At 36.3% G+C, this 26,316-nt stretch overlaps 1 protein-coding gene across 1 annotated transcript in view; it reads left to right on the top strand.

Moving 5' to 3' along the window:
* SYTL5 (synaptotagmin like 5) overlaps positions 1 to 26,316 on the top strand; it is a 63,402-nt gene that overhangs the window by 33,583 nt on the left and 3,503 nt on the right. Inside the window, exons 11-19 of the mRNA XM_072414579.1 lie at positions 993 to 1,105; positions 6,180 to 6,257; positions 8,370 to 8,429; positions 14,231 to 14,409; positions 14,907 to 15,009; positions 19,536 to 19,697; positions 20,456 to 20,567; positions 20,917 to 21,046; positions 23,512 to 23,720. Of these exons, the coding sequence (XP_072270680.1) occupies positions 993 to 1,105; positions 6,180 to 6,257; positions 8,370 to 8,429; positions 14,231 to 14,409; positions 14,907 to 15,009; positions 19,536 to 19,697; positions 20,456 to 20,567; positions 20,917 to 21,046; positions 23,512 to 23,720 (1,146 nt within the window). The remainder of the gene's footprint in view (positions 1 to 992; positions 1,106 to 6,179; positions 6,258 to 8,369; positions 8,430 to 14,230; positions 14,410 to 14,906; positions 15,010 to 19,535; positions 19,698 to 20,455; positions 20,568 to 20,916; positions 21,047 to 23,511; positions 23,721 to 26,316) is intronic.

Raw genomic sequence — 26,316 nt, 5'->3', positions numbered from 1 at the left:
GGTGATGGAGAAGAAAGAAGTGAAGTAGAAAGAAAGTCCAACTTACCAGGAGGGCCAGAGTACGAACTAACTAGAAAGAAACAGAAAGGAGGCAAAATGTGAGCTGATGAAATATCAAGTATATTGAGGGGGAAGGAAGAAAGGAGGATCAAGAAGAGAAAACAGAACAGACAGTGGGATCTGATCATGGACAAGTTAAAGAGGATGATATTATCATAGACCATGAAGTGGCGTAGGGCTGACAATAGTTGATTCAAAGAAGGTGAGGTTGATTATGGCTGAGCTAAAGCAGGAGCCAATAGTGGACAAAGCAAAGCAAACTTTATGAACTGAATGAAGAGAGGGGAGACGAAAGGATCGTGGACTAGGGTGAAGAGTCATCCCTCTGTGCAGATTGATGTAGTAGTAGTAGAGAAAGGGAAGCAGGGAGGGGGGTGTTAATAGGACGTGGTTCCAGACTGCAGAACCCTGTATATTTAAGTCAGGTGGCATATTATTATCTTATGGAGGACAGAACACAAAAGCATTGATAAGGCAGCAACACAGGGTGTACAGGGCACAGTAGTTTGGAAAGTATGTAGCGCTAAATGCAGCAGAATATATCGTATAGAGATCAGAGTAGGGTGCACTGCGAACAGGAGCAGACAAGAGAGTGGGGTTTAGGTCTGCAGGAGAATGACTCACAAAACAAATCAGAATGCTAAAACCTTCAAATATAGGAGATATTATCTTAAAATTACTACAGGACAGAGGGGAAAATAGGGAGGTGACAATTTGTTTAGAACTTTAGCTGCTATGTATCTTTGGACTTTCAGGTTTCAATAAATGTATCTGCTACTTTCATTTTTTAATACATGTTCAGATTAAATTGCTCAGGTGGCTACTGGATAAATCCCTTGAATAATACTGTTTATTTTTTATTGTTTATTTATTTAGAATAAAAACTAGAAATCATGTTTTTATTAGTAAACTATATGAACACATATTTTCAGATCGCAGTCGGTCAGAAGTGGATCTCAGTGGACACTATGCAGAGGGAAAAGAAGATACACAAAGCATAAGAAGTAAATCTGTATCGGTCCCTGGAGGATTGAACACAGATTTGGTGAGTTGCAAAATAGACAAATGTGGCTATCAGTCATTGAACATATATTTACAATTATTTTAGTGTCTGTTAGCTGACCGCCTGTGTAATTTATTCATTATTATTCATTATACTGAAATGTCATGTTTTGGAAATGATCTGGATATTCTCTATGGCAGGAAATGAGTACAGATGGTCTATTTCTGTTTATTTAGAATATGTTCCAAGCTTTCAGTGATTTCTGTTTATCAGAGGCCTTCAGGCTTTCTCCTCCAAGCCTGCTGTAAATTTACCATTAAGAGCAGGTTGTTCATCTGGCTTCCATTTGCTAACATCATATTTCTGGCTTTACAAGTGTGCTTTTCTTACCTCATTTACATCCCAGGGTATGTGGTTGATTTCTCAAGCTGTGCTCCAAAAGGAATTAAAATTAAAATGAAAAATCCCAGTAGGATATACAGATTCATAAAAGAAAATATCAGTGTTATTTTTTTATATTTTCTTCATTTATTATGTTTCGTACTAAAAAACATATGTTACCTAAGCAAAACTAAATTTGTTGGTGAGCTTCTGCCATAATCAGTAAGTATTGTATACTTGCCGGTTATGGCACAAACTTACCCGTTTGCAGGCGCCTTCAGTAATGGCAGGTTGAGGATCCTGTCACTGGTGCATCATAGGAAGCCATCATCTTTACCAGTGACTCCACAGCAGACTTCTGGGGCCATGGCAATCCTCTTTGGCCATTGGACAACCACTGATGATTTAATGAGTGGAAGATGCATTGCCCCTAGTAGCTTTATGTGTCAGCCACGCTGCACATCACATGACCCGTGTAATGTGCAGTGTCAGGATTCAACAAATAGCCGCTAGGAACCAGAGGTTTTTTTAAAGATATTTTGCATGTTTTTATGTCAGTTCTATCATCTGGTGACTTTTAGTTTTTTCAGTTAATTCCACTTTAATATGACATATTAGACAAGATCAGGAACTCTATAGCTGCTGTTCTAAAACAGAATAGCAGAAAATAATAAGATAACATAGACTGCTGATTATTTTATTCTTTTTACTCAATTAGACATTTGTTTATATATTTTATACCATTACCTTAGTTAACATTTTGCATTTATACAATTATAAATGTTTATGAAAGTAGCAGTTTTAAATACACATAGGTTTAAAGTTATAGTACATTCACACAACTAATAATAATGTAACTAGTATCTAGTAAAAAAAATTGAAAGTAAAAGTGCACAGTCGCTGAATATTAAAAAAAGGATTCCCAAAGAAGCTGAAAAGTTTTGTCTAAGTATGAAAGGTTAAGAATAAAATTAAAGCTCTGTCAAGGATTAGTCCAATTAGAGCAAAGTCCTCCATGTCCCTGGGGAGATTTCTAAATTAAGAGTATTGCAGCTGGGATTCTGATACATGTGGAACCCCTTAACTACACACTATAAGGTTTTCTGAAATAGAAAACATTTCATCCTTGCTGGCATTGAACCGGTCCTGAAGATGTGTAATTTTTCAATACCATGTAATCTCCTACCATTACTGTACTATATGTTTTGTCCACCTTGGATAAATCAGTTTCCTTTGTAAGTTTCCTTACCTTGTATTAGTGATCTATTGTCAAACATAAAATAGATCCCATTTGCTAATAATATTGTGCTCATAATGTGGAATTGGTCAGCAGTTAATTTGAAGAACGAATAATAACTGCATATTTCATTAAAATAATTCAATGTACCAGTGTGTGGTCTGATGCTGTTACTGTTCATGTGGTCAATCATAAAGATCAGTCCTTGCAGATAAAAATTAGTCTTATATCCCCTTTTGTATTTGATGAAGCATTGTCGATTACAAGTGTCAGTGCGTTGCTCTACATCTAAAGCCGGGCCAAATGTTCACACTATTGATTAGCATCAAGAGAGCTGCAGGATACTGCTTTGCTTTATTAGTCTCCACAGTCTGCTAGTGTTGGGAAAGCTGTGATGTTCACTGTTAATGTGTGCTAGCAAATTAGTTTAAACGCAAGCCAAGAAGGGTAAAAGTACGATGAATTTCTACAGCTTCTAATGAGTGTATTGCTCAGATAACCATGAGTAAAAACAATTTAAATGCACCAGTGATCATTTTTATAGTTATTAAAGAGACATGATGTATTAAAGGGAAACAGTAATTGGTTTTAGATTTAAACTTGTATGTTTATAACTAATGTTTTCTATCTTGTATTAATTCCATTTAATTGTTTTACAAAAAATTTGCCAGGGCACAAGCATGACACTTTTGTTTATAACAATATTGGTTTTGTAAGAAGATAGAACAGCTGTAGTTTTCTCCTTTGAACTTGTATCTTTCTGTATTCTTTTTACAGATCCATATTGAGCAAGGGGAGAGGGGGGATGTTTTAAGTCACTACTGTGACTCATTCAGCTGTGTTTGTAATCTAAGCTTCAACTCATGTTTAAAGCAGATCTAAAGTAAAATTTTTACCTTACATAAAAGGTTAGACAACCCTTTTATATAAAATAAAAATTACCTTCTTTTTCAGGGAGGAGGTTTAAAACCATTAAAGTCTCCCCCCTTCTGTCTTTATTACTGTGGCAATAAGGACAGAATGGTAGTGCAGAGCCTCCTGGTATACATACGCCATGGATCCTCTCAGGAGGCTTCTGGCTGCTCCGAGATTAGGCATGTATAGAAGGAGCTTTTTTGCATGCGCAGTGAGATCAGCACTCTTTTTTTCCATCAACATCACCCGATCCTGCGTCTGTGCAGTAGGCGATCAGTTGACATAGGTGGGGGAGCAAAAAAGATAACGGACCCTGGCTCTTCCCCCGCACAAGATGAAGGGGTATACCAAGACGACTCGGGACCCAATGCAAATCCACAATCCCATGTCCCTACTATGGTCAAATATCAATACCACAGACTAAGGTGAATTTTGGGGGATGCCAAAAACATAAAAACGCGTTTTTGGAATGTAGGAGGAAACCGGAGTAAATGTAGGGGAAACTCACACGAACAAGGGGAGAATCTGCAAACTCAATGCAGATAGTGTCCTGGCCAAGATTTGAACCTGGGACCCAGCGCTGCAAAGGCCAGAGTGCTAACCTCTGAGCCACCAACTATCTCATTTACATAGTTATCATACTCAGAGATTCAGTTTTTTAGAAAATAGCGGGAGTCCAGATCAGTCCCATTTTGTTACTGGTTGTCTGGATCTGTTTGTCTAAAAAGTCATGCATGTTTTAAAGGGGAAGTATTCCTAAACTCATCCCCTAGTAAAATCCTTCAAAATGTGAAATTGATTGGAGATATAATAGTCAAAGAGAGAAACCATTTGCTTTGTCAAACTAATTTCTTTTGTCAGAATCAATGTATGAGGAACACAGACAGAAATAAAAAACGTTTTGTGCAGAATTGTGCAAGTTTGGATCTCTTCCTGGTTTGGATTGCTGCTAGTGTCCTATATGATCAACGGTATGCTGCAGATAAATGGGACAGAGGCTGTAACCCTTCCCCATTGTACTAAAAATTAGAAGAAGCATTTTGGCTGAAATGTATTTTTAATAGCAAAGCATACATAAACATGAATTCCTTATTGCACTGCCTCCTTGCCTTGGGCATTCATATTTGCTCCCTACCTGATGGAGTAATAAATCTGCTGTATATAACTATAAGTTTTAATGCTTAGAATACTCATTTTTCATATAAAATTGGCCATAAGTGCATTAATATTTTTGTTCAATCTAGAAGTCCATTTTATCATTTTATTGAATTGACTATAAATCATATCTTAATTAGATCAATCAAAAGTGATACGTATTGAGTGTAACACCTTTTGATCATTCTCTGTTCTGTATTTTATTTTATTTTTTATTCCAAAAAACAAACTTTATTGAGTTGCCAAAGGAAAATAAACATCTTTCAACATATTTTCCTTATGATGCATATTAGAAACAATATAAAATAAAAGAACATTTTTGAATAACCAAATTGTATATGTAGAGTTAACATAAGCGACCGACATATATTAAAGGATAAATATAACAAAATCACACAATAAGACATACGAAACCTGGATCTTAAAGAGATTTTTTATCACATATTGGGGGCGGGCCAAGTAGACATAACATAGCTAGTACTCATGATTGTGTTAGAATGTTGGTCTCACAACTTACATATCTTCAGAGTTACCTTACAGATCCTAGGGTTTGGTAAGGAGGAAAGGGTGAAGAGAGGGGACTAAAAGGTAATATGAGAAAAACTCTCTCTTGCCAAATTGTGTATCTACTGATTTCTATTACTAAGAATGTGGTATTTTGGGGATTCGTGGAAGTTCCATCAACATGCCCAGGTAGCGTAGTAATTGGTCATAGCATCCCAAGAGGAGTGGATCAGTTCCTCTATGCGTTCAATTTGCATCAAGCAGTGAGTCTTACAGCCGATTTCCACATCCTCGGAATCAATAGCTTGGCTGTGTTTAAGACTTGAAACAGTCTTCTTGTATTTCTCCGGTGGCCAATAAGTATGGTGTAGTAGAATTTGTGTGGGGGATGAAGAGGAAGTCTCTCCGGTGATCTTCGTGACCAGGTCTAGTTCTGTATTTTAATGCTTGGCACATCTGCTTATCTTCCCTTCACTTTTACTCTGTTTGACTGTGCATCAATGTGGATCAATTGGTTTCTAAACAAAAGACAACAAGTCAAGCAAATTAAATATTAATGAAACTAAAGTCAATTTGAGTATGGATAGCATAAATTATACAAGTTCAAACAGTTTGTAGATTGTTCAAAGCAAGCTGCTAAATCATTTACAACTGACACAGTAACCTATTATAACCTATAGTATTTACAGCTGACATATTAACCTATTTGTGACGTGAGGTGATAGATAACACATATAGGCTTCAAGAGATCTCCCTCCATTACTACTGGGTTTATCTTATTTTGCTATTATTTCCTTTATTATTACATTGTTCTTGGCTTTACATTACCTTGGTTTTTTAACACACTGGTGTGTAACTGTTTAAAATCAGTTAGCAACTATATTCATAATCAAATGTATTTACAAAGGAATGTTTTTCCTGCAGGAATATCTAGATGAAAATGAAGAGGATTTCCCTGCCACAAATGCACGCAAAACAGATACTCTTAGTGCATATTCCATGGTAAGTAAAATCAATGATTGGCTTTTCCTAACCTCTTTTTTATTATTACATTATCACAGGGATCATTTGTACAATAATGATGTACAGAAGACCTACTGAATGCTAATATTATCTAAAGTATTTCAAGGTGCCTTCAAACTAAATTGCTTTTGGGCAGTAGGGATAAACATTCCTGGACTTTGTAAAGCACTATGTAATATGTTTGCGCTATATCAACACTGGCTAATAATATTAATAATAAGTCCAGATATGGATAATGATGTCACAAGGAACTTTATTCCCATAAAGGTGTAGATAGATGTTCCAAATGCCTACCGCCTTACTTATTGGTCATCCCTTTTGCTTCCCATTTGGTCATCCCTTTTGGCTTCCCATTTTGTTTGAGGGAACCCCACTGAAGTCCCCATCTCCCATGCAATAGTGAGGCTAGTATCAGCATATTAAGTAAGCTTATGCTGGCAGCTACTTTGCTATGAAGATACCAGCCTACATTCCTAATATAAAAAGTTTGGGCCACTCTGACATGAAAAATGGCATTGCATTCTTCTGCTGGCAGTAGCTCTCTATGTTGCTGAAGTGTTCTAGATCCCTCAGGTTATCTGAATTTTTACTGATACTGCATATGCTAAACTACGTACCCTGACATCATTCATCAATCCACCCTGGCAGATTGGTGAATGACCAAGGTAGAAAGACCTCTATGCTTTCCTATAGAGAAGAGCACAGCAGGGTGCCATTCACTCATCCTACCTTTTTCCCTTTTCATAGAACAGAACAGCTCTGTGTGTACAGCATTCATTTGGTATCTCATCCTTGGAAACAATACCCAAATATTGTTTCCAGCGACAGAAATCTGACGCTTGTATAACATCTGTACACAGCTTTAGAGTCAATGGCTCCTTCTTGGCAGCTTCATTTGGCTTGTCCACCTTTAACTTTTTGTAAATCGGGTGAATGTGAACTGTGGAATGCAAAATGAATCATTGATACATACAGTACACCCATTTTGTGTCTAAGTGAACGCTCAGAGCAGATTGCTGCTAATGAGAATTTGTTGTGAGATTCACATGTAAATGTGATGTTCAGCTGAATGGTATGTCCACTGAAATTGGACTTTTTGTTGTCATATTCACTTAAACCACATAATAATATTGAGATACCCTAGTCACTGTTATGATCTGAATAAACAGACAGACTCATACTATTGTTTATGATGGGATGTAATAGGGACAGTGGACCCTCTGTGGTTCTTAGAAGAACACAAGATGCTTACCATGTTTTTTTTAGCAGCAATGATAGTTCAAGTTATTTTTTCTAAAATAAGTTTATGTAGTCTGCATTATGTTCTTTGGCTCAGTACAGATCAACCTTATGTCAAAGTCTTTTTGACATAAGCTAAGTAGCAGTGCAGGAGATTCTGAAGTGCTGCAGCTTTTTTTTCTGCCATTATATCCAATGCTTTGTCACACTGGACTGGATATAAAGAATCCGGTAACAGGTGACAACAAAAAACATAAAACCTGCAGTCAAGGTGTGAAGTATGTGCTAAAAAGTACAGGAGTGATAAAAGTTCTCTCTTTAAACATATTAGGTGTTAAGATAAATACAAAAATCTGAAAACAGAATTGAAAATCTGATTGCCCCGTAGATAACACATCCAGGGTAAATCTTCAGATTTGAGAAAAAAGAGGCAATAAAAGGCAAATAAAAGATTTTCTTGAATATTATCAGCTTTTTAACATAGTCATTGGTATTTATATTAGTATATTATCACTGTAGCAGATCACATAGTAACCACTTACAAGCCCTTGGCCTTGGGAGGCCCATCTTTAATCCTGTTTTCTATGTCTGTTTCCCTTTGCTTTTTAGTGAGTTTGTGAGCATGCAAGAAAATGTTTTATTGCAGAAATTACAAAGTGCATCATTTTTTGTCTTGCAATTTTTGTTCAGGGAGGTATTACTTAAAATTACACTTTTTTCAGCTGATTTACAGGGACTTTAAAGTAAAAGCTTCTGCAAAATGTGATTTTCCTAATTCTTTTATTTCCAACCTTATCTATCTCTAATGTCTTTTACCTTTGCTACTTTCTACTCCTTTTTTCTTCTGGAAAGAATTCTCAAGCAGACAGGAAATGGACCCACTTAAGTGTCCCTGATGCTGATGCAGATACAGTGAGTTTTTCTTATTACCCTTCTTCTGTACTTTCTTTCCTTCCTTCTTTTATCCCAATGTGAACACAAACTGTGACTTTTTATGGACATTTTGCTGATCTATGTTGGTAAGAAGTGAACTGAATAGTAACCAGGATTCTGACAGCTCTATCATGTATTGGTATTGGTTCTTCTGATCTGATGTACAACAGCATGTTCAATTTATCTGCAAATTCTGCAGAAAAAGAGAGACAGAATTATTAGCAAAATATAAGAATCTGCTTAGATTTCATGTCTTGTACATAAACATGGCAATTTAAAAAAATGTACAACACAGAGTCCACAAACCGATGAATGATGTGTAGCTACACTTCAAAGAAGGCTTGGCTCCCTGTAGAAGATACATTCTAGCTGCAACAGTACATACATAAAGCAATCTTCACCCCTCACAGTGCAAGTGAATACTGAGAACATGCCAGCCCTTGAGCACAAGAACCAACTGCAATACTTCAGTCCATGAATCCAAACAGAAAGGTAATTTGCATGGGCATGGGATCCATGATGAAGACATGTCTCATGGATTTATAACAGCTGCTATTCAGGCTTTACTGAAAGGCAATGAAAAAAAAGCATAGCTGGCATACAGAGTCCCGACTGATTTTGTGCATACAACATTTCATCAGGGGAGAGAATATGCATGAAACAAACAATAATAAAACAACATCAAACAACAATGATTACAAATTATTATTCTTTTTTTTTTTTTTTTTTTTTTACAAAACGTACCCGGTGTGAGAACTGCAAAAACACAACAATGAGCAAAATCTATATTGAAAACTAAAAAGTAACGAAGATAAAAAAAAACATAAAGCATTCCTATATATAGGAGGTTCCTGAAGAAAAAGTTTACATTTATAATTATTATTTACACAGCATGGAGAAATTATTTAAGTCTTATCAATTCACATTAAAGCTGGGCTCTAGATCAAAAACAAAAATGAATGCAGCTTTCTAATTATCATCCTTTGAAATAATCACTTACATGTGATTTGGTTTGAGCATCTTGCAGGTCCTGATCAGCAAGATTGGATGAAGCTACAGAAGTAGCTAATAATCATATGCTGATAAGTAAAGCCCTATACAAATATCAGATAAATGTCGCTGGAAATTATCTTTCGAGATTGTTTCCAGTAACAGGTGAACACACCAGTGTTGTACATACACTGCCATTCAGTTCAATGAAGAGAAGAAGGGGAAGGATGATGCCTTGCTCACTTCTTTGGAAGGTGGTCGTTCCCGATAGGTCATTCTATAATCCACCGTATTAGATTGATGAACAACATTTCAAGTAAGAATCATCTGACGTGTGTATGTAGTTTACAATGCTGATCGGCAGTCAAAGAAGAGTGAGGTACAGATCATCACTGTGCTCAGTTTGCTTTCACTGTCCACTTTTAGACTTTTAGTTCTAGGGCAGTCTAGGCTCAGAAGAATTAGGGCAATGAGTTTATCTCCCTCCAGTATTGGGTTATGGAGCTACCTCTTATAGTAGTCAAAATGTTTAAATATGATAAAGAGAAGAAAGAAAGAGGTTCAGGCTCCAAGATTTTTAGGTGCAACAAATAAATATGCATTGATACATATTCGTTTTCACACATAATTTACATACATAGCTAATTATGCATGTATCCAGTCCAGGTAAAACTTCACTGGGCTGGAGTATATAGACTAGACATATAGTTCTAGCTATAATCCATAGCCATAGTATGTAGCTCGACGCGTTTCGCCTCCCTAGTCTTCTTCAGGGGAATGTATTGATATAGGGACAGTACGGTATTTGGATGTTTGAAAGGAAAAAATGAGTGTTAGGAATCACCTTATCCTGGGAACATGATTCAAGTGTCTGCTTACACACAAGTTAGATATATAAAAAAAGTGTGGAAATAAGTAAAAATGCTGCCAATGGTATCCTTAAAGATTATAGTACAATGCAGATCCTTTTCGGTAGGTAAAAAGAAATATATATGAACGATTGATTGACGTTCAGTCAACGCTGCCAGCATACACTGTATACGCTGATTTAGGCTGTGCCTAAATCACTTCACCCCAAGGACACAAAGTCTCTAGAGCTGCTAGCACCAAAGATCCTTCTGCACAGAGGTACTGCAAACATCAATCACTCGTTACTGAAATGAATAAATACTGCATATTTTGTTTTTTGTTTTTTCTTTATAACCTCATACTGTTTGCTAATAGAAATCTACTTTGTAAAACAGAATAATAATGCCTTGCAAATATTTGTACTTCAGATGGGTTAACTGGATGATATATTTATACATTTTGTTTTTGTGTATTCCATCCCCTTATAAAGTACTTGCATAAAGTGCATTATTCTGGTTGTATACCTGGTGCAGCTTTTTTGTTGGTGCGTTTAGGATCCATGAAGTGGACTCCTAGAACAAGTCTATCCTTAGCTAAGCAGGGTGGCCAGAAGAAGCAAGAACACAATTGCAAAGCATCTAGCTTGAGTAATACAGTTTAAAATATTTAATATTTAAGATTTACGCATAGCTGACAGCCTTGTTTTAATTCGGTTACCTTTTGGTCTTGCAATGTACTTTAAAGCCCTTACTTTTCTAGTGTACTTTATTTTAAATACATGTATGTTTTAATAATCAGCAAATTCACACATTTTATTCAGATTAGATTTTACAAAGACTTTCTTTCAGAAATAGATATGTAGATTGCTGCACCATGACTGTTGCTGGTGATTATAAAAAATGGTAAAAAAAAATTCCATTACTACAGCTCAGTGGGAAGTATTCTCTAAGCTCTGCTTAATGTTCCATGCACACACGCATCTTTGCAGTAAATAGGGTGTTAGGTTGGACTTTACAATGTGAGGTATAGCAAAAATGGAGTAGCACACTTTCATCTCATGTAATGGAAGTAAATGCATCAGTAACTGTTAATGGGTAGTCTTTTAGTTATTGTTCCCTGGCGAGTACTATACAGAATCACAATTTCTGTAAAACTAAAGTTCAGCCTGTAGAATAAACATAGCTAAATGTTGCATTCATGCCCATCAACAGCTTTACAAAAAAAGGAATAATTATTACAACAAGATGATACAAACAATATATGTGTTTTAGTTCAACATGAACTTTTTAACTTGAACATAAAAACACTCTTATCTATGGTTACCAACCTGCTGCAACCAAAAGCATATGGTTTTTATGCGTAGCCATAAATTTATAGCGGCTATAATAATTAGAGTTTTAGAAGAATAGCCTAAACAAAAAAAAAATGCCTAAAACCCAATTACACTATATAAAGTTCAATTCCAGCCATACCTTTCTTCTTCCACCCTTATAGAGAATCCTCTCCACAAGAAGCATTAGAAGCTGCAGGAGGTATATTTAGCATCATCATGCCCTCTCCCACTAACTCGTAATGTCCCTGGCCTTTTCAGCTATTAGCTTTTCTCACATTCCCTCATATAACCTTAGCTTCATGTGTGGATATAAACAATGGGAGGCTGCATGGGAATGTCCACACTTCCATCCTGATACTTGTTTATTAATTGGTAAGAACCTGCATTCATTTTTATTTCCTCTGGTATTTCTGTTTATCAAATCCTGATATGTACACAGCTGTGCTAGTTCAGGCAGGGTGTTGGCCTAATTTGTTTATACTGCAGTTCAGCAGTTCACATAAATCACCTTTCTGCAGTGTTCCCCAGCCAGGGTTCCTCCATATGTTTCTAGGGGTTCCTTAAGTAATAAGCAGTTTCTGCCCCTTATATTGTTGTAAGAGGCATCATCAATCTTTTTACCTGTCTAGGGATGATATTGTTCCCACTGGCCACCAATGTTAGAGTCATTTTGTGAACTAACCACCCCATTATTATACTGCTGCACCAACGTCTCCCAATATGACTACTAACAATACAAGCAACTTTGAGTCATATACTTGCATTTAGAAATATATATTGGATTTATTTTTATTGAATAAATAGCTTCATAGCATTGTTCTTTGCCTACCTTATTCTAGAATAGCCTAAAAGTTTACTATACAACCCAGCAGGGTTAATAACTTTTATGTAGCCTTAAAAACCAATTGTACATGCCTTTCTGTATACAGACTTAACAATTACCACTCCACTTGACAAAAAATTAGCACTCAATTTTGTCTTTTTTTTAACTTTGTCTCCTGAGTTTTTACAATAAGCCTATCACATGCTTTCTCACAACTGTGATTAGATTGCCAAATCACTTAAATCTCTTTTTTAGATGGTACATTAGCGTGCTCACCTGCTGTAAAGTCTTTCTAAATGAAATCAATAGCAAATAATTCAAAGGCTGTTCCCTTCTGACTATTACTAGGCACTTGGGAGTTTTTGGATGGGTTTCAAACTTCTACTTGAAGAAAAGACAATGGCTCATAAAGCTTTAGCTGTTATAAAAATACAAATGGAATGGATTAGTCAGCAGATGGCTAGTTTATTGGGCGCTTGTCTTTTTTTTGCTAAGCATACCTGTGAGGTTTTGTGATGAGCACAGTAAACCTGTACGGATAGAAATATGGAGGCTGACAGAGTCGACTTAAAGGCTTCAGGACAACCTAATGAGCCACTGGGGTTTGTAATTTTTAAATTTAATAGGCAGTAAATTACCGCCTTTCAAGTCATGTCAGCTTTGGCAACCACGATATTGCTTCCCTCAACTGAGTCTTATAATACAAATATAAAGTTGTATTTTTATTAAGCAAATAAAATTAATTGGTGCAAACAGAAAAAAACTAGGGGGTTACAATAATAAAGACATTTTGGTAAAATAAATAATACATGGACAATGGGTATATAGGAAACCTTATATAGTATCATCTTATGTAAATTTAGTGAGAAGTATCCATCTCAAATCACAGATTAGACGTGTTCCAAGGGTATAGTAACCTTTTTTCTCCAGGTAGGATATTTTCCAGCATGGTGGCTCAGTGGTTAGCACTCTGGCCTTTGCAGCGCTAAGTCCCAGGTTCAAATCTCAGGCTGGACACTATCTGCATGGAGTTTGCATGTTATTCCCATTTTTGCATGGGTTTCCTCTGTTTCCTCCAACATTCTGAAATCATGCAGTTAGGTTAAATTACATATGACTAGCATGGGAAAATTAGATTCTGAGCCCCTTTGAAGGATAAATTAGAGACTATGTACTTCTACACCCATATAAACACAAGTTAATATTAAAATTAAACTCAGTCCCCAGATCAAGAGTCAACAGGAGGAGAAAAAAGATGTAGAAAGGGAAAGGGTATATGAGTAAGGCGAAAGAAGTTGTATTAGTCTGGTCCCATGTCTTTAAGCGGATATATGTGAGTAATAGGTATTCCAATCCTCCCACGTACAACTGAATTTATCTAGCCTGTCCATTTATAGTGCAGTAAGATATTCCATTAAGCTGACATCTTTATGACTTTAAAAAGGTCATCCATGGAAGGGGGTAGGTAGCTGGGACACTCTGGGACAACCTGTCCAGGACAAGAAGAAGAACTTATTTTTCAAATATTATAGAAACACATATTCTGTACTTATTTTTATTTGTGCAGTCATTGAGCTTCTTTTTTTGTTTTTTCTTTTAGGTCCTTCTAATATTTAAATCTGCCTGAGTGATTTATTTGCTAGGATTTTTGTGCCACAAGGCAACATTCAGTGATGTACTGTATATAGTTTATGCTTTTCCTTGTGATGCTAGGAGACAACATGTCCCATCTCTTCAAACACCAGTTTATTTAAAAAAATATATTTTTTGTCTTCTTTTTTCCAGACAAGTCTTAATAGCATGACAAGTGTCTACAGTGAAGGTTGGGACTTTGATAATGCAAAAGTCTCCGGAGAGCTTGTGCTCAATCTTACTTACAGCTATAAAACTGGTGCTTTGAATGTTCTGGTGAAGAGCTGTAGAAATCTAGCAACTGCTGATGAGAAGAAGAATAGAACAGACCCGTAAGTTGTTTCATTTCTTTATGATAAAGTCAATTTTTAAAAAGTTTTTAATATACCTCTGTATTAAAAATTAAAGTTTTGCAGGGATATGTCAAATTATGTCATATTCACTGGCCCAGGTGAGAAAGCATTTAGCAGAGAATCTGATAGCTTAAAACATTGACTATGATTTATTAAAGCTCACCCAGCTTCACTGATGAAAATGTATCGTCCCCAAGGGTGAAGAGGATACATTTTCATCAGTGAAGCTGGGTAATCCAGCAAACCTGGAATGGATTTGTTAATTGTAATTTGCTACTTGTTTTCAATTCTGGACAAGATCCATTCCAGGTTTGCTGGATCACCCAAATTCACTGAGGCAAAGTGTATCCTCTCCTGTCTTGGAGAGCTTTAATAAATCTGACACATTAGGTCCAAGACAATTGTTTAAAGTAGTTGTAAAAATAATATATCTATATTGCAGGTATATGCATGTTTATGCAATTTTACTTTTTCAGGTATGTTAAGTCATATCTGCTTCCCGACAAGTCACGGCAAAGTAAGAGGAAGACAAAAATTAAGACTAATACAACCAACCCTGAGTTCAATGAAGTTCTAAAGGTAATATAAGTAGTTTCTGGTTTTCTATAAGCCTTTCCCCATTTATATTCCATTAACCAGCATATGTTTAGATGTAATTGAAAATCTGGGATCTGAATCGCTACCAGGGGTTCCTGCAGCTTGTGTGTGCTTCTACTGGTGACTTAGTGATCATTGGATGTTAAAGACCTCCCGTCGCCACATTTACCAGTATTTGGTAATAACTCTCTTACAGCCTTCAGGTATTCTATGTCCTGCATCAATCTGTGGAGTTTTGCAACTTTACATTTAGGCAAATGTTACATAAATGTAAAGATTATAAAAAAAGGATGTGATTAAAATAATTTTAATAAGCAATGGCTACATTTAGTGAAACCTGCATCTGATCATGAATTCTTGATCCATAGATATAGGCAGCAGTGGATTTAGGTAAATCTTGACTTTTTTTTAAGTAAGTACAGTAAGGGATCAAAAGGAAAGTTGAGAAAGAGTGAACACTGTCTGTATTTGTCTGTCATTTGCAACCCCTATTTAATGTACAGTGCTGCATAATATGTTGGCCCTATATAAATCTTGTTTATTAATATTATTAATATTAATATATGATTAACCCAACTTAGTGGCAAGTAAAGTATATTTTACTTTAATAAATTTGTAAACACTACTGTCAAAATAAAGGTGCTCATGTAATCAATTATATAAAATATAATCTAAAGGAAAGAGTGTAACTGGCATTTTTAGTCCTCAAACACATCTAATCATTGAACAGAAACACCAGCAAAATAATGCAGTGATGTATTGAAAAAATATTTGAAGCGAACCCCATGCAATGTTGTCTCTTACGGGACTGTCATCACAGATTGTCAGACAAGGCAGAAGTGCTTTTACATGACTTTGGCAAAGTCTCTTTTCATATTTATTCCTGTCACTCACAAGTAATGGTTCTGATTGCTCTCTCAGCCTGGACTATAAATCCAGACAATATAGAACAAAGTGCAGTAGATTTACATTTTCAATTCACTGCCCAGCTGCAGCTTCCTTTCCCTTTTGTTTTTAGATTTTGAAAAGCATTAGGATAGCATTTTAACATTTCGGTATACATCTTCATCAGTGCACAAAGCAATTCGGGTCTTTTTAATGTAACCTAGCAACTATCAGACAAATTCAAGCCTTTGCTGGAAAATGAAGCACATGCAGTGATGGTTAAGCAGGGATCAGTGCTGGTTACTTGGTGTTATGTAGCAAATAAATCTATTTTTTCTTTGCTTGAAATGTGCACACCACAGGCAGAGATAAGAAGCAGTAATAAGCTGCAAACTGTGCAAAATATTACACTTTTTAGAAGCAGAACCTTTGAAACTATCTAGTGAACATGAAAAATGTGATTGTAAAAAATGTAATACTTCCTGTCCTCTAAACTGTTCTGTGTCATGGCCAAACCTCACTCTACTAGCTTTTCAGTTCTACAGTTCATCTGGAAGTCATTGAAAAACACCGTGGCCTAAATTTCCCCTAAATACCCCATTGAAGCATCCCTTCCATGTAGAGCACCTCATGCATTCCTGGTTTCTCAACCAGGGTTTCTCCAAAGGTTGCTAGGGGTTCCTTAAGCAATGAGCAATTTGTGCCTCTCAGGTCACTTTAAGTGACACCAATGTTATTCATGACTATCTATAGGGATGACATTCTTCCCACTGACTAGCAATGTAAGAGGCATTTTTTATACTGACCACCCTGACAATGTATTGTGAGCTCTGAATATAGTAAATATACCAGGATTTCCAGAACATCTGAAAGTTATTTCAAGGGTTTCTCCATATTGAAAAGGTGGAGACAGGCTGGTGTAAAGAATTAGGCCCCTTATACATATTAAATAAACATATTAAAGCATTTTAAAACACTGCCTCTTAAACAGTCTAATGTGTAAACAGAACAAGTGACTGGCTCACAAAACAAACCACCAATGTAAGACATGGTGTAAACCCAAAATATATATATACAATTTCCATATATACACTTTCATGTTGTTTAAAAAGTCCACCCTACAATCACATACTTGAATGTCAGCTTCTTCCTATGTCCCCAATATCCCAATAGTAATCATAAACACGGGTCAAATGTCTACAAAAAAGGTTCAGTTTGTGCACTATATTCTCTAAAGCCTCATACACACGTGCAATTATAGTTGTTGGAAAGGGTCTTTCAAGATCCTTTCCAATGACTAAGCACTGCACCATGCATGAACAAGTGCTGAACATACAGCACCATCCTGCTCAATGCAGAGGGGAGAGGGAGAGCAACGAAGGGGCACCCCACTGCATGCTCTGCCCCTTCCCTTGCATTAGGATCGTTCGTCGTCCATGGTCTGCGGATCCGCTGATTATTGGGCGAGAACCATTGGAACCATTTTGGCACTGTAATCTGCATGATTCTTGAGGTCAGTTTGATGTTTTAGGTCAGGGGCTAAAAAATGTAGAGACTGAAAAGTTCATATTGTCTACAATTAAATAGTAGGGCTTTTCATTGCATTGTAAGTGTATGGACCAACAGCTGAAAAACTCACAGAACCAGGATAGCATGAGAGTGACCAGGCTAGCAATTGTAACACTATGAGTACATTACTGTCATCTAACTTTACGTCTGTCTGGGTGTTGTCTCGGTTGAGTCCTTTCTTTCAAGACAACTAGCTGTGTGTGCAGAAATGTGCCCCTGTTATCACACTAAGTAGACTATTACTACTATACTCAATGTCCACTACTATTCCACTAGCCAAACAGCAACTTAATAAAGTATATATTGAGTATATATTGAAATAACTAAAATGTACAATAAAAATGGTTTTGACAATGGAATGGTTGCTTCCTGACTTGGTTTCAACATATATGAAACTGCTTACCTCCTGAGACGTCCTTACAGTTCCATAAACAAAAAAAGCTTGTTAGACTTGAGGACCATGCAGGCAGTCCTATAGACTCAATGCTAACACAACAGATTGTAGCCCCAGGGAAATATTTATTATAGCTGATGCAGTTATCCCATGACCACAACTGCAAATGTATGCAGCCAGTGTATAGCCTCTTTGATTGTTGTAGTCTTGTTTTGATAATTGACTTCTGGTTTCTTCTAAATAGCTTTGTACGAGTATATGGGTGGTAACAATGAAATCATATTTACTGTAAATACTGTGTTCCAGGTGAGCATTACGTTTTAATGTAATGTTGTCCTATTAAACAAGAACATCTAAAAATGTTTTAGATGCTCCCAGAGTTTTTGATTTACATTCATACATTTTGTAAAACATAAAAATTTGCAGGTGCAAATATGTACCAGCATTGATGTTTACTCATGCGTTAAAGGAGGAGATTGCATTTTTTGATTTAAAAAAGACATCAGTTCGCCTTCATTGAAATTTGGGAATACAAACCACAAATGTGTTTTAGAGGAGCCGAGTCATTAAACTGTAATAGCCAACAGTTATTTTAAAACTCATTCAAGTTATTTTCCTTAACTACAGATAATGGATGCTGAACTTTTCATGAACAAATTTAAAACGGGCTTCCTAATACCACTGCATCGAATATAAGCTGTAGTGAAACATAGCTTTAGACCTGTAGTTGTTTTGACTATAAAGTTGCATGTTTGGGTAGGAATTGCAAAAAAAGGGAAAGTGGCAGAAGCACCTTCACACATCTCCAACAACAGTTTATATAAGAGGAAACAGTATTAACTGGACACATTTTTGTAAACTATCCAAGCAATCCCAAGGTTTAATCAGCCAAGATGTCTGCTAGTAACGATAGACAAGATTTGTTGCCTGTCCTGGCTAAATTTGGCCATATCAGGCAGTTTTTTTCTTACAGCAAAGAGTGCATATCGTTTCTGGAAACCCACCATTCTCAAAGTATTATATCTGTGACCACCCTATGACTATAGGAGCCTTTTTATACCTGAGCTGCTGTGCATTAAGAAGCAGCAAACCACACCACATTTACCCAAATTTGTATGTGGTTGCAGCATGATTCTTATAAAAACACCTGCAAGTCCAACATGCCACAGCCGTGCACACAAAATAGTTTCTTGCTATTTCCATTCACTTGAATGGGAGAGGTTGGGACTATTTTTGAGCCTGCGGCTGAATACTGTGGCTCAATGCAAGTCTGAAATGGCCTCCTAGATGGTTTCAAGCTTATTGCTGCTCTCTTCTCAGGTTAAAGGTCATAATTATTGGTAGTATTTACTAATGACTTTCATGCTAAAATAATACGACCAGGTTGGTAATATTTTCTTTTTCAATTTACCATCCATAAGATGTTTTATGTGTATGATCATGTCCTATCTTAACAGCTGTTCACCCTATGAAATTATTTGAATGGCTACATCGGTCTGAATAACCTTGCCATAATTCTTTCAAAGTGTTAAAATACGATTATACTGCACCTAAATTCTTTCTCCTTTGCCATAAAATTATAAATCTCATTACACTTTACTATTTTATTAACCTAACACTCTGTACTCTTTTTTTACATTTTTTAAAATATTTTTTACAGTATGTAATTAGTCATACCCAACTGGAAACCAGAACGCTGCAATTATCTGTGTGGCATAATGATCGGTTTGGACGTAACAGCTTTTTGGGAGAAGTTAATGTTCCTCTTGACACCTGGAACTTCGAAAATCAAGAGGATGAGACCTTTACATTGCAAGCCAAGGTGCATCTAATTTTACATGAATAAACAGAATTAAGTTGGGGCATATTTATAAATCAGGGAGTGTGATGTTTACCAAATATGCAATGCAGGGGATTCCTGGTGCATGTGTTTTCAAAGACAGACTATGATCACCATCTGTGAATGCTTTGTGAATGCCACATCTCTGTATTTCTCTGTATTTACACAGCATTGCAATTTCAATCTTAGAGTTAAGTTTAAATACAGGTTCAGCACTTCTTTGGTTATTTTTTCACCCACCACCACTTTAGGACTAACCAGTCCTGCATACCGGACACACAATTTGGCCTTTCCCATAGCAGAGGGACTGCATGCATTAGTCGCTCTCCCCTCCCTGCACCATATTGACATCAACCTGCATGCTTATATGCGATGCTGGAAAAAATGGGGTGGTCCATGATGTTTCCAGAAAACACAAATGTAGCCCCAATCTCAGTTAAATGATATAAAAGTTGCCTCAAGTACAAGCAAAGAAACCCAGTCCCTTGTGATCTATGCCTTGTGCTGATTCATCATCCAGAACTGTGATAACTTCAGGTTTCTCTGAACACAGTTTTCTTTTGACAACTTATTATCATTTGTAAAAAAAAAAAGAAAATATATTTATGTATTACTTTGTCTCTATAACAACTGAGCATTCTTTTTTCATCATCCATCTTGAATAGATTTTTAATGTACACCGTGCAAAAGAAAAATAATGTTTAATAAAATGGAAACATTGACTTTCTTGTTTTTTTTAGATGGATATGACATCTGATGTAATCCTGCAGTATAAAGGAGAAATAACAGTTGGATTACGATACATCCCACCTGAGAAAAACCTCACTCTTCCATTGGAACCTGTGTCCATAGGTAGGTAATTGTCCTAGCTTCCAAAGTTAAATTTAGTAGTCTGTTCTGAAAAATGGGACCACCACCTTTGGTAGAATGGTTTACTGCAGCAGTTTCTAAACTGTGTGTCCTGGCACTCTAGGGTGCTGCATTCCCAAGGGGTGCTGTGGGTAGGGTAGGCTGTTGCGGGGTCTGTCCCTGAGGGGTCTGTTGTTGTGGTTTTCAAATGTTCCTTTTTTCTTTTGTTATCAATATGCAATTTCTATCTAGGCTATAGTGCTGGTATGTCCATTTGATTTGGCCAATTGGTACCTTAAACAGAAAAGTCGGTCCATTGAATTATTGTAATTATTTTTTGTTCATTTTTTAGCAAAGAAAAGTTTTAGGAAGTCAAAAAAAATTCAAATGCCAACTGGAGGAATAGTGGAAGTACTTATAAAGGAAGCCAAAAATCTAACTGCAGTAAAATCCGGGGGGAATTCAGACACATTTGTCAAAGGGTAAGGCAAATTGTTATGTTTATTAATTGTTTAATTTTATTATCAAATTTACATCAAACTTTTTGCTCAGATTATTTATCTGTAAGAGGTTTGCCTAACAACACTAACAGCTTCAAGGCTCAGAATGACTTCAGAAAGAATTGTGGTGAAAAGAAGTTACTCCGATTCTGTTTTTAGAATAATTTACACCAGTGCTGCTGAGCATTTTTATTTTGAATGGGACCTCATACTGAAATGATTACTTTATTTTCAATTTATATTGTACTCAGTATGCTTTTTATACCTTATTCTGTATTGTAATGAGTGTGTTGTATAAAAAAAACAACAGCAGAACGCCAGACTAATGTTAAGCTGACGGATATTTTCTAAATCTCAAGAAGAAGAATGTAACCAAATCTGAAATGTGGTGGCAACATGACATTTCTTTTTTATTGGTTGTTTCTATTGTAATTGGTTGTATTCTTTTTTACCTGCTGGCACTTTCTGCCCACTGGTGACAATGCTCATTTACAGTACTGTATCAGGGCAGGAGCAGTGTTGTCTGCGGGAATGAAAAGTGAGTTAGGACTGCTGTCTGATGTCCATACAGGGGAGAGGGGTTCAGTGTTCCAAAGAAGTAAAAAGGACAGGACTAATAAAAATGCTTGAGATCGTGCTGCAAGGTGCACGGCAGTGCACTATTACTTGAAAGATGGCTGGATTGGGAGGATCGGCAGGTACTATTTTTGCAGGTACTGAATGTAACTGTATTTAATTCTTTATACAACTGACCAAAATGGGAACAAAGAGATGTTTAATAGGGTTTACATACAATTTAAGGTTAAATTCGTCTTTTTAAGTATAAAATTAGTAGTGTGTCTGAGCTGATATTTGTACATGGTGTGGGAAAATCAATATAGTCGGAAATATTCCTGTTGCTGAGCCTTAGTAAAGTGCATGTAAAACCAAAACCTAAATTATTATGTAGTTTGTACATGCATCTGGCAGTATACATAGCACAATATATTTTCATCTAGAAGTTGTCACAGTTCTGACCATTTAACTTATTCTTGTAGGGTAACAACTCTCACTTGCTGGATTTAGGGGATATCACTGACATTGTCATCTTTATGTGTGCACTTGCTATGGAACTACAGACATGTTCTTCCAGAAAATAAATTCAAGAATTCTTCATTTATTTTTTGTAACTCTCTTGGATTTGTTCAAAAAGTCATGGGGCAAAGTGAGTAATTAGGTGAATTTCCAAGATAGAACTATACCAAAGCAACTATTATTCAAAAAGGTCAATATCACAAAATGGCAGCAAAATGGCTATTTAAAACAGAATAAAGAAAAACATTGATAGGCAATCTCCCCATAGCTTGCAATTACATTGGCTTTGTGTCCAATTGCTGATTGATGGAACAGAGTCTTAGAAAAACGTTGCTGGGCTACTTAAAGACCTGATTTCTAAATTGTAACATTTCAGTACAGCAATGACTATGTTCTGTATTTGATATTTTAACCATATAACACAGGAGGCTCAACAGGAAAGAAGATGTAAATACAGACTTGGTCATTTGGGAGACTTATATTGTAAAATATAGAAAAGCTATTCTTAAATCCCACATGTGATGTATTTAGCTGCTGGGAGTTATAGACGGTAGATCTACAGTACTTAGAATTTACAGGAGGCTGATCACTGTATTACTAACCCCATTTGGCAGTGCTGTGCCTATCACAAGTAATGACACATAAGAGACAGGTGAGTAACATGCTCCTCCATACCTGGAAGTAGCAGATATTTTCTTTATTTACTTTTGGCAATAGAATAGAGAGGTGGTGCAATAAAGTAAAGTACTCTCTGTCTGGGAAGGAGGAGTTATGCTAGATCTACTGTATGTCATCCAGTTAAAAGTGTAAACTCTGTATGGTATTTCTGTATGGGGAGGAATTACCATACATAGGCTTCAGTAAGCACACTTCTTCCAACTGTGAAATGCAGTCTGGGTTCTGGTTGAATAACAGAAGATTAAGGAACTTGATAAGAGTTTGGGATTTCTTTAAATGTTCCCTGCTATTGTTTTTTAAGAGAAATATATGTTTACCGTTTTATCTGCAACCCATCAGTAATTTTGGCGAGCCATTCTTGTGATATACACACATTGCTACTTCATGGGTTAGCAATACTGCTTTCCTGGCTTATTAACTGGCCCCCAGTTAATTGCTTCCTTGGTCAGCCCTCTGCTCACTGGTCAGGTATGATTATGCTGATTTACAGTCCATTAGGGAGCCCGAAGGAGGAGAGGTAACAGATTATTGATCCAAAAAGATGGATTTCCTAATTGGGAGCACTATATGTGTCACCTGTCTGGCTGTTCAGTGTGTAAAATGTCTGTAAATCATAAAAAAAAGTGATTGCTTTATAAAATCATAAATCCTAAAGTGTGAGAAGCACTTTAAGTGTATGGCTTTTTATCTTCTAGATACCTATTGCCTGATAACAACAAATCCACAAAGCACAAAACTCCCATAATTAAAAAGTCAGTGAATCCTCAGTGGAACCACACCTTCTCCTTCACAAGTCTAGAGCCCAGTGACCTACAGAACATCTCTCTGGATCTGACAGTATGGGATAAGGAATCTTTAACAAGGAATGTTTTTCTTGGTGGAGTTTGTTTGAATTGTGGCAGTGGTAAGTACAAAATCATATATATTTTATCCTGTTAAATCCAAAGAAAATATTAATGGGGGTTATATGTAAATAAATAGATGTGTATCCATTCCTATAGCAGGTAATTAAAAATAATGAGCCTAAAATGAATTGGTACAATTGGTGCACAAATGGTGCACAGAAAAACTTTGATTGGCCTTGTAAAAAGACAGTAGTAAAATTGGCGTGTAAAAGCAGTGTAAGAAATGTTAAAGTGGAACTAATCTCACCTACCCTGTAGCGATGCAACATCTAGCTTGTTGTTGCCAACGTCTTTGCCAAGTTTTTTTTCTGGTTTATGGTCTTTGCCATCTCCCTCTTCATGCACTGAAGTGCATTTCTCTTGGTAGAAGCCATATTGCATATGCCATTTTCAAGAGAATTGTAAGGGAGTTCCATTGCACCTCGAGGACATGTTGTGTCCTAACGAAACACGGAGCAAAGCAGGTCAAACGCAACCTTTGATCTGTCATAAGCACAGCTAAATCAAAGACAGTGGAATCTTGTATGTGGGGAGCATATGATTCTCCTTCCATCCACATAAATAGCTCTGGTGGTAGGCAATTGGCAACTAATAAATACAATTCTATGACATGAGCTGGGAAGAGAATTCTGACAACTTGGAGCTAGGACAGGGCTTCATCTCTGCATTTCTGGTAGCTAAATATGGGGGGCTGCCAGGAAGGTAAATGCAGCTGGTAGAGTGACCTGAACATAAAGTTCCAACAAAGGAAGTACAAAAAAAGGTTGCAATGACCGTCTAGTGTGCCTGAAGCATACAAAGTTCTTTCTGTTCCAATAACCCCTCCCTCGTGGTTTGGGCTTGTTGTTACAACACTTCACTGATGGGATCCAAAGAAACTGGGTTGTAAAGTTATTTTTTTTAAATGACAAAATAATATATAAAGTACATTTACATTAATTTATTATTTAAAAAATATGTAAAGTTTTTAGTATTGTTATGGATGTTAGCCTGTTTTGGAATTACATTGTATGATTTAAGATTTGGGATTACACAAATTATTATTATTTGTAGTGTATCCTAAATGAATACACTGAGTTTAATGACTTTTGGGACAGTACTTGGTATATAAGTATTTTGCACTTTAATGATGTTTGATTCTGCTTAGAACATAATTTGCAGTGTCAGAAAATTAAAGCTTCCATTTGACTTCTGAGTGGAGTTCCTGGCATGTAATCTGCTAAAGGGCATCATACCCTGCAGACATCTTCAGTCTCCATTGTAATCTCCTTTAAATTTAATTTCATGGATGCTTAATTTGATAGTAGTTCAGCTGACAACAATGTAATCATTCCTCTGTGAAGATATATACCATTGTAATTATTGTAATTAGCTCATGAGATGCCTCAGCTAAGAAAAACAAATGGTTTCATTGTTTGGTATGTCAGTCCATTATTCTAATATCCATTGCATCAGTTTTCTAAAAATGTTTTTTTAATATTCATTGTGCTTTTTATTATTAAATTAAATAATCAACATTCTCGTTTTAATTACAGCTGCAGAACTGTTTAGCCTAAAGAGAATGTATTATTTAAATGAAGAGTTTTGTCTGCATTTATGCAAGATGTTTCTTTTGATAATGCATATGGCATGTCCTATATTGCTTTCTAAATTATCTTTCTGTTTGGTCTATTATTGTTTGTATTGGAAGATTACAGGGGCTGGTTATCAGGGTTTAGTTATGGTAATGCATTCATTTTTAGTTTGATAAGCTGTACTGATTTCCACTTTGTTGCCTAAAGTTTAAATGAACTAAACAAATATGAGTAAGCTTTTGTTAAGGTAAAAAAATAAAGCTAGTTAAAACTGAATTCTGGGCAAATAGCTAAATTCATTTGGCTTAGCTTCAGCTTCTTGCAGTTCACTGTATAGCAGACCTAAAACTGGCTGAGTGAGAGGCAAAGCAATATGTCATTAGTTTCCTACTTGCAGTTTTTTGCTTTGTTCCACTTGGAGTTTACAGGCATAGGTGCACCTGACACCTAAGTTTAAGGCTATGAACACACATGCAATAATTATTGTTGGAAACGAGCGACTAATGACTGATCATCTGATAATTGATGACAAAAAAAGTGCACAACGACACCGATGAACGAGGAATGTCGCTCGAAGGGAACGACCATCCCAGGTGGATCTGATTGGACGACAGTCGTTCGCTATCTATTGTGTGTACGGTCGTTCAGTGATCGTGGATTGTTCTGTGATAAACTTTTTGCTGTACATGTCACTTCCTGCATCGTTCAAACGACCGTATCCAGTGTGTGTACATTATTGGTGGATTATATTTGAACAATCGTATCGTTTAAGCATGTACAGAATTGTGCACAATACAATTGTTCAAAATAATTGTGAATAATCATTGATCAGTCGTTAATCGTTTGTTTTCTAACGACAATTATTGCATGTGTCTACGAAGCCTAAGTTGTCATTAGACAGGTAATTTATAAGGGCAGTAATGAGGAGACATAAAGTGGAACTAAATCCATTTGAATCATCTATCCCAATTCAATTGCAGGGAGCTGCCATCTTCCTTCTTTTCTTACTCCTAAAGACGAT

The sequence above is a fragment of the Pyxicephalus adspersus genome, chromosome 1 (assembly GCF_032062135.1).
Source record: "Pyxicephalus adspersus chromosome 1, UCB_Pads_2.0, whole genome shotgun sequence".
Taxonomy (NCBI): Eukaryota; Metazoa; Chordata; class Amphibia; order Anura; family Pyxicephalidae; genus Pyxicephalus; species Pyxicephalus adspersus.
The sequence above is the reverse complement of the archived record's forward strand: the minus strand, read 5'-3'. Positions and strand labels throughout refer to the sequence as shown.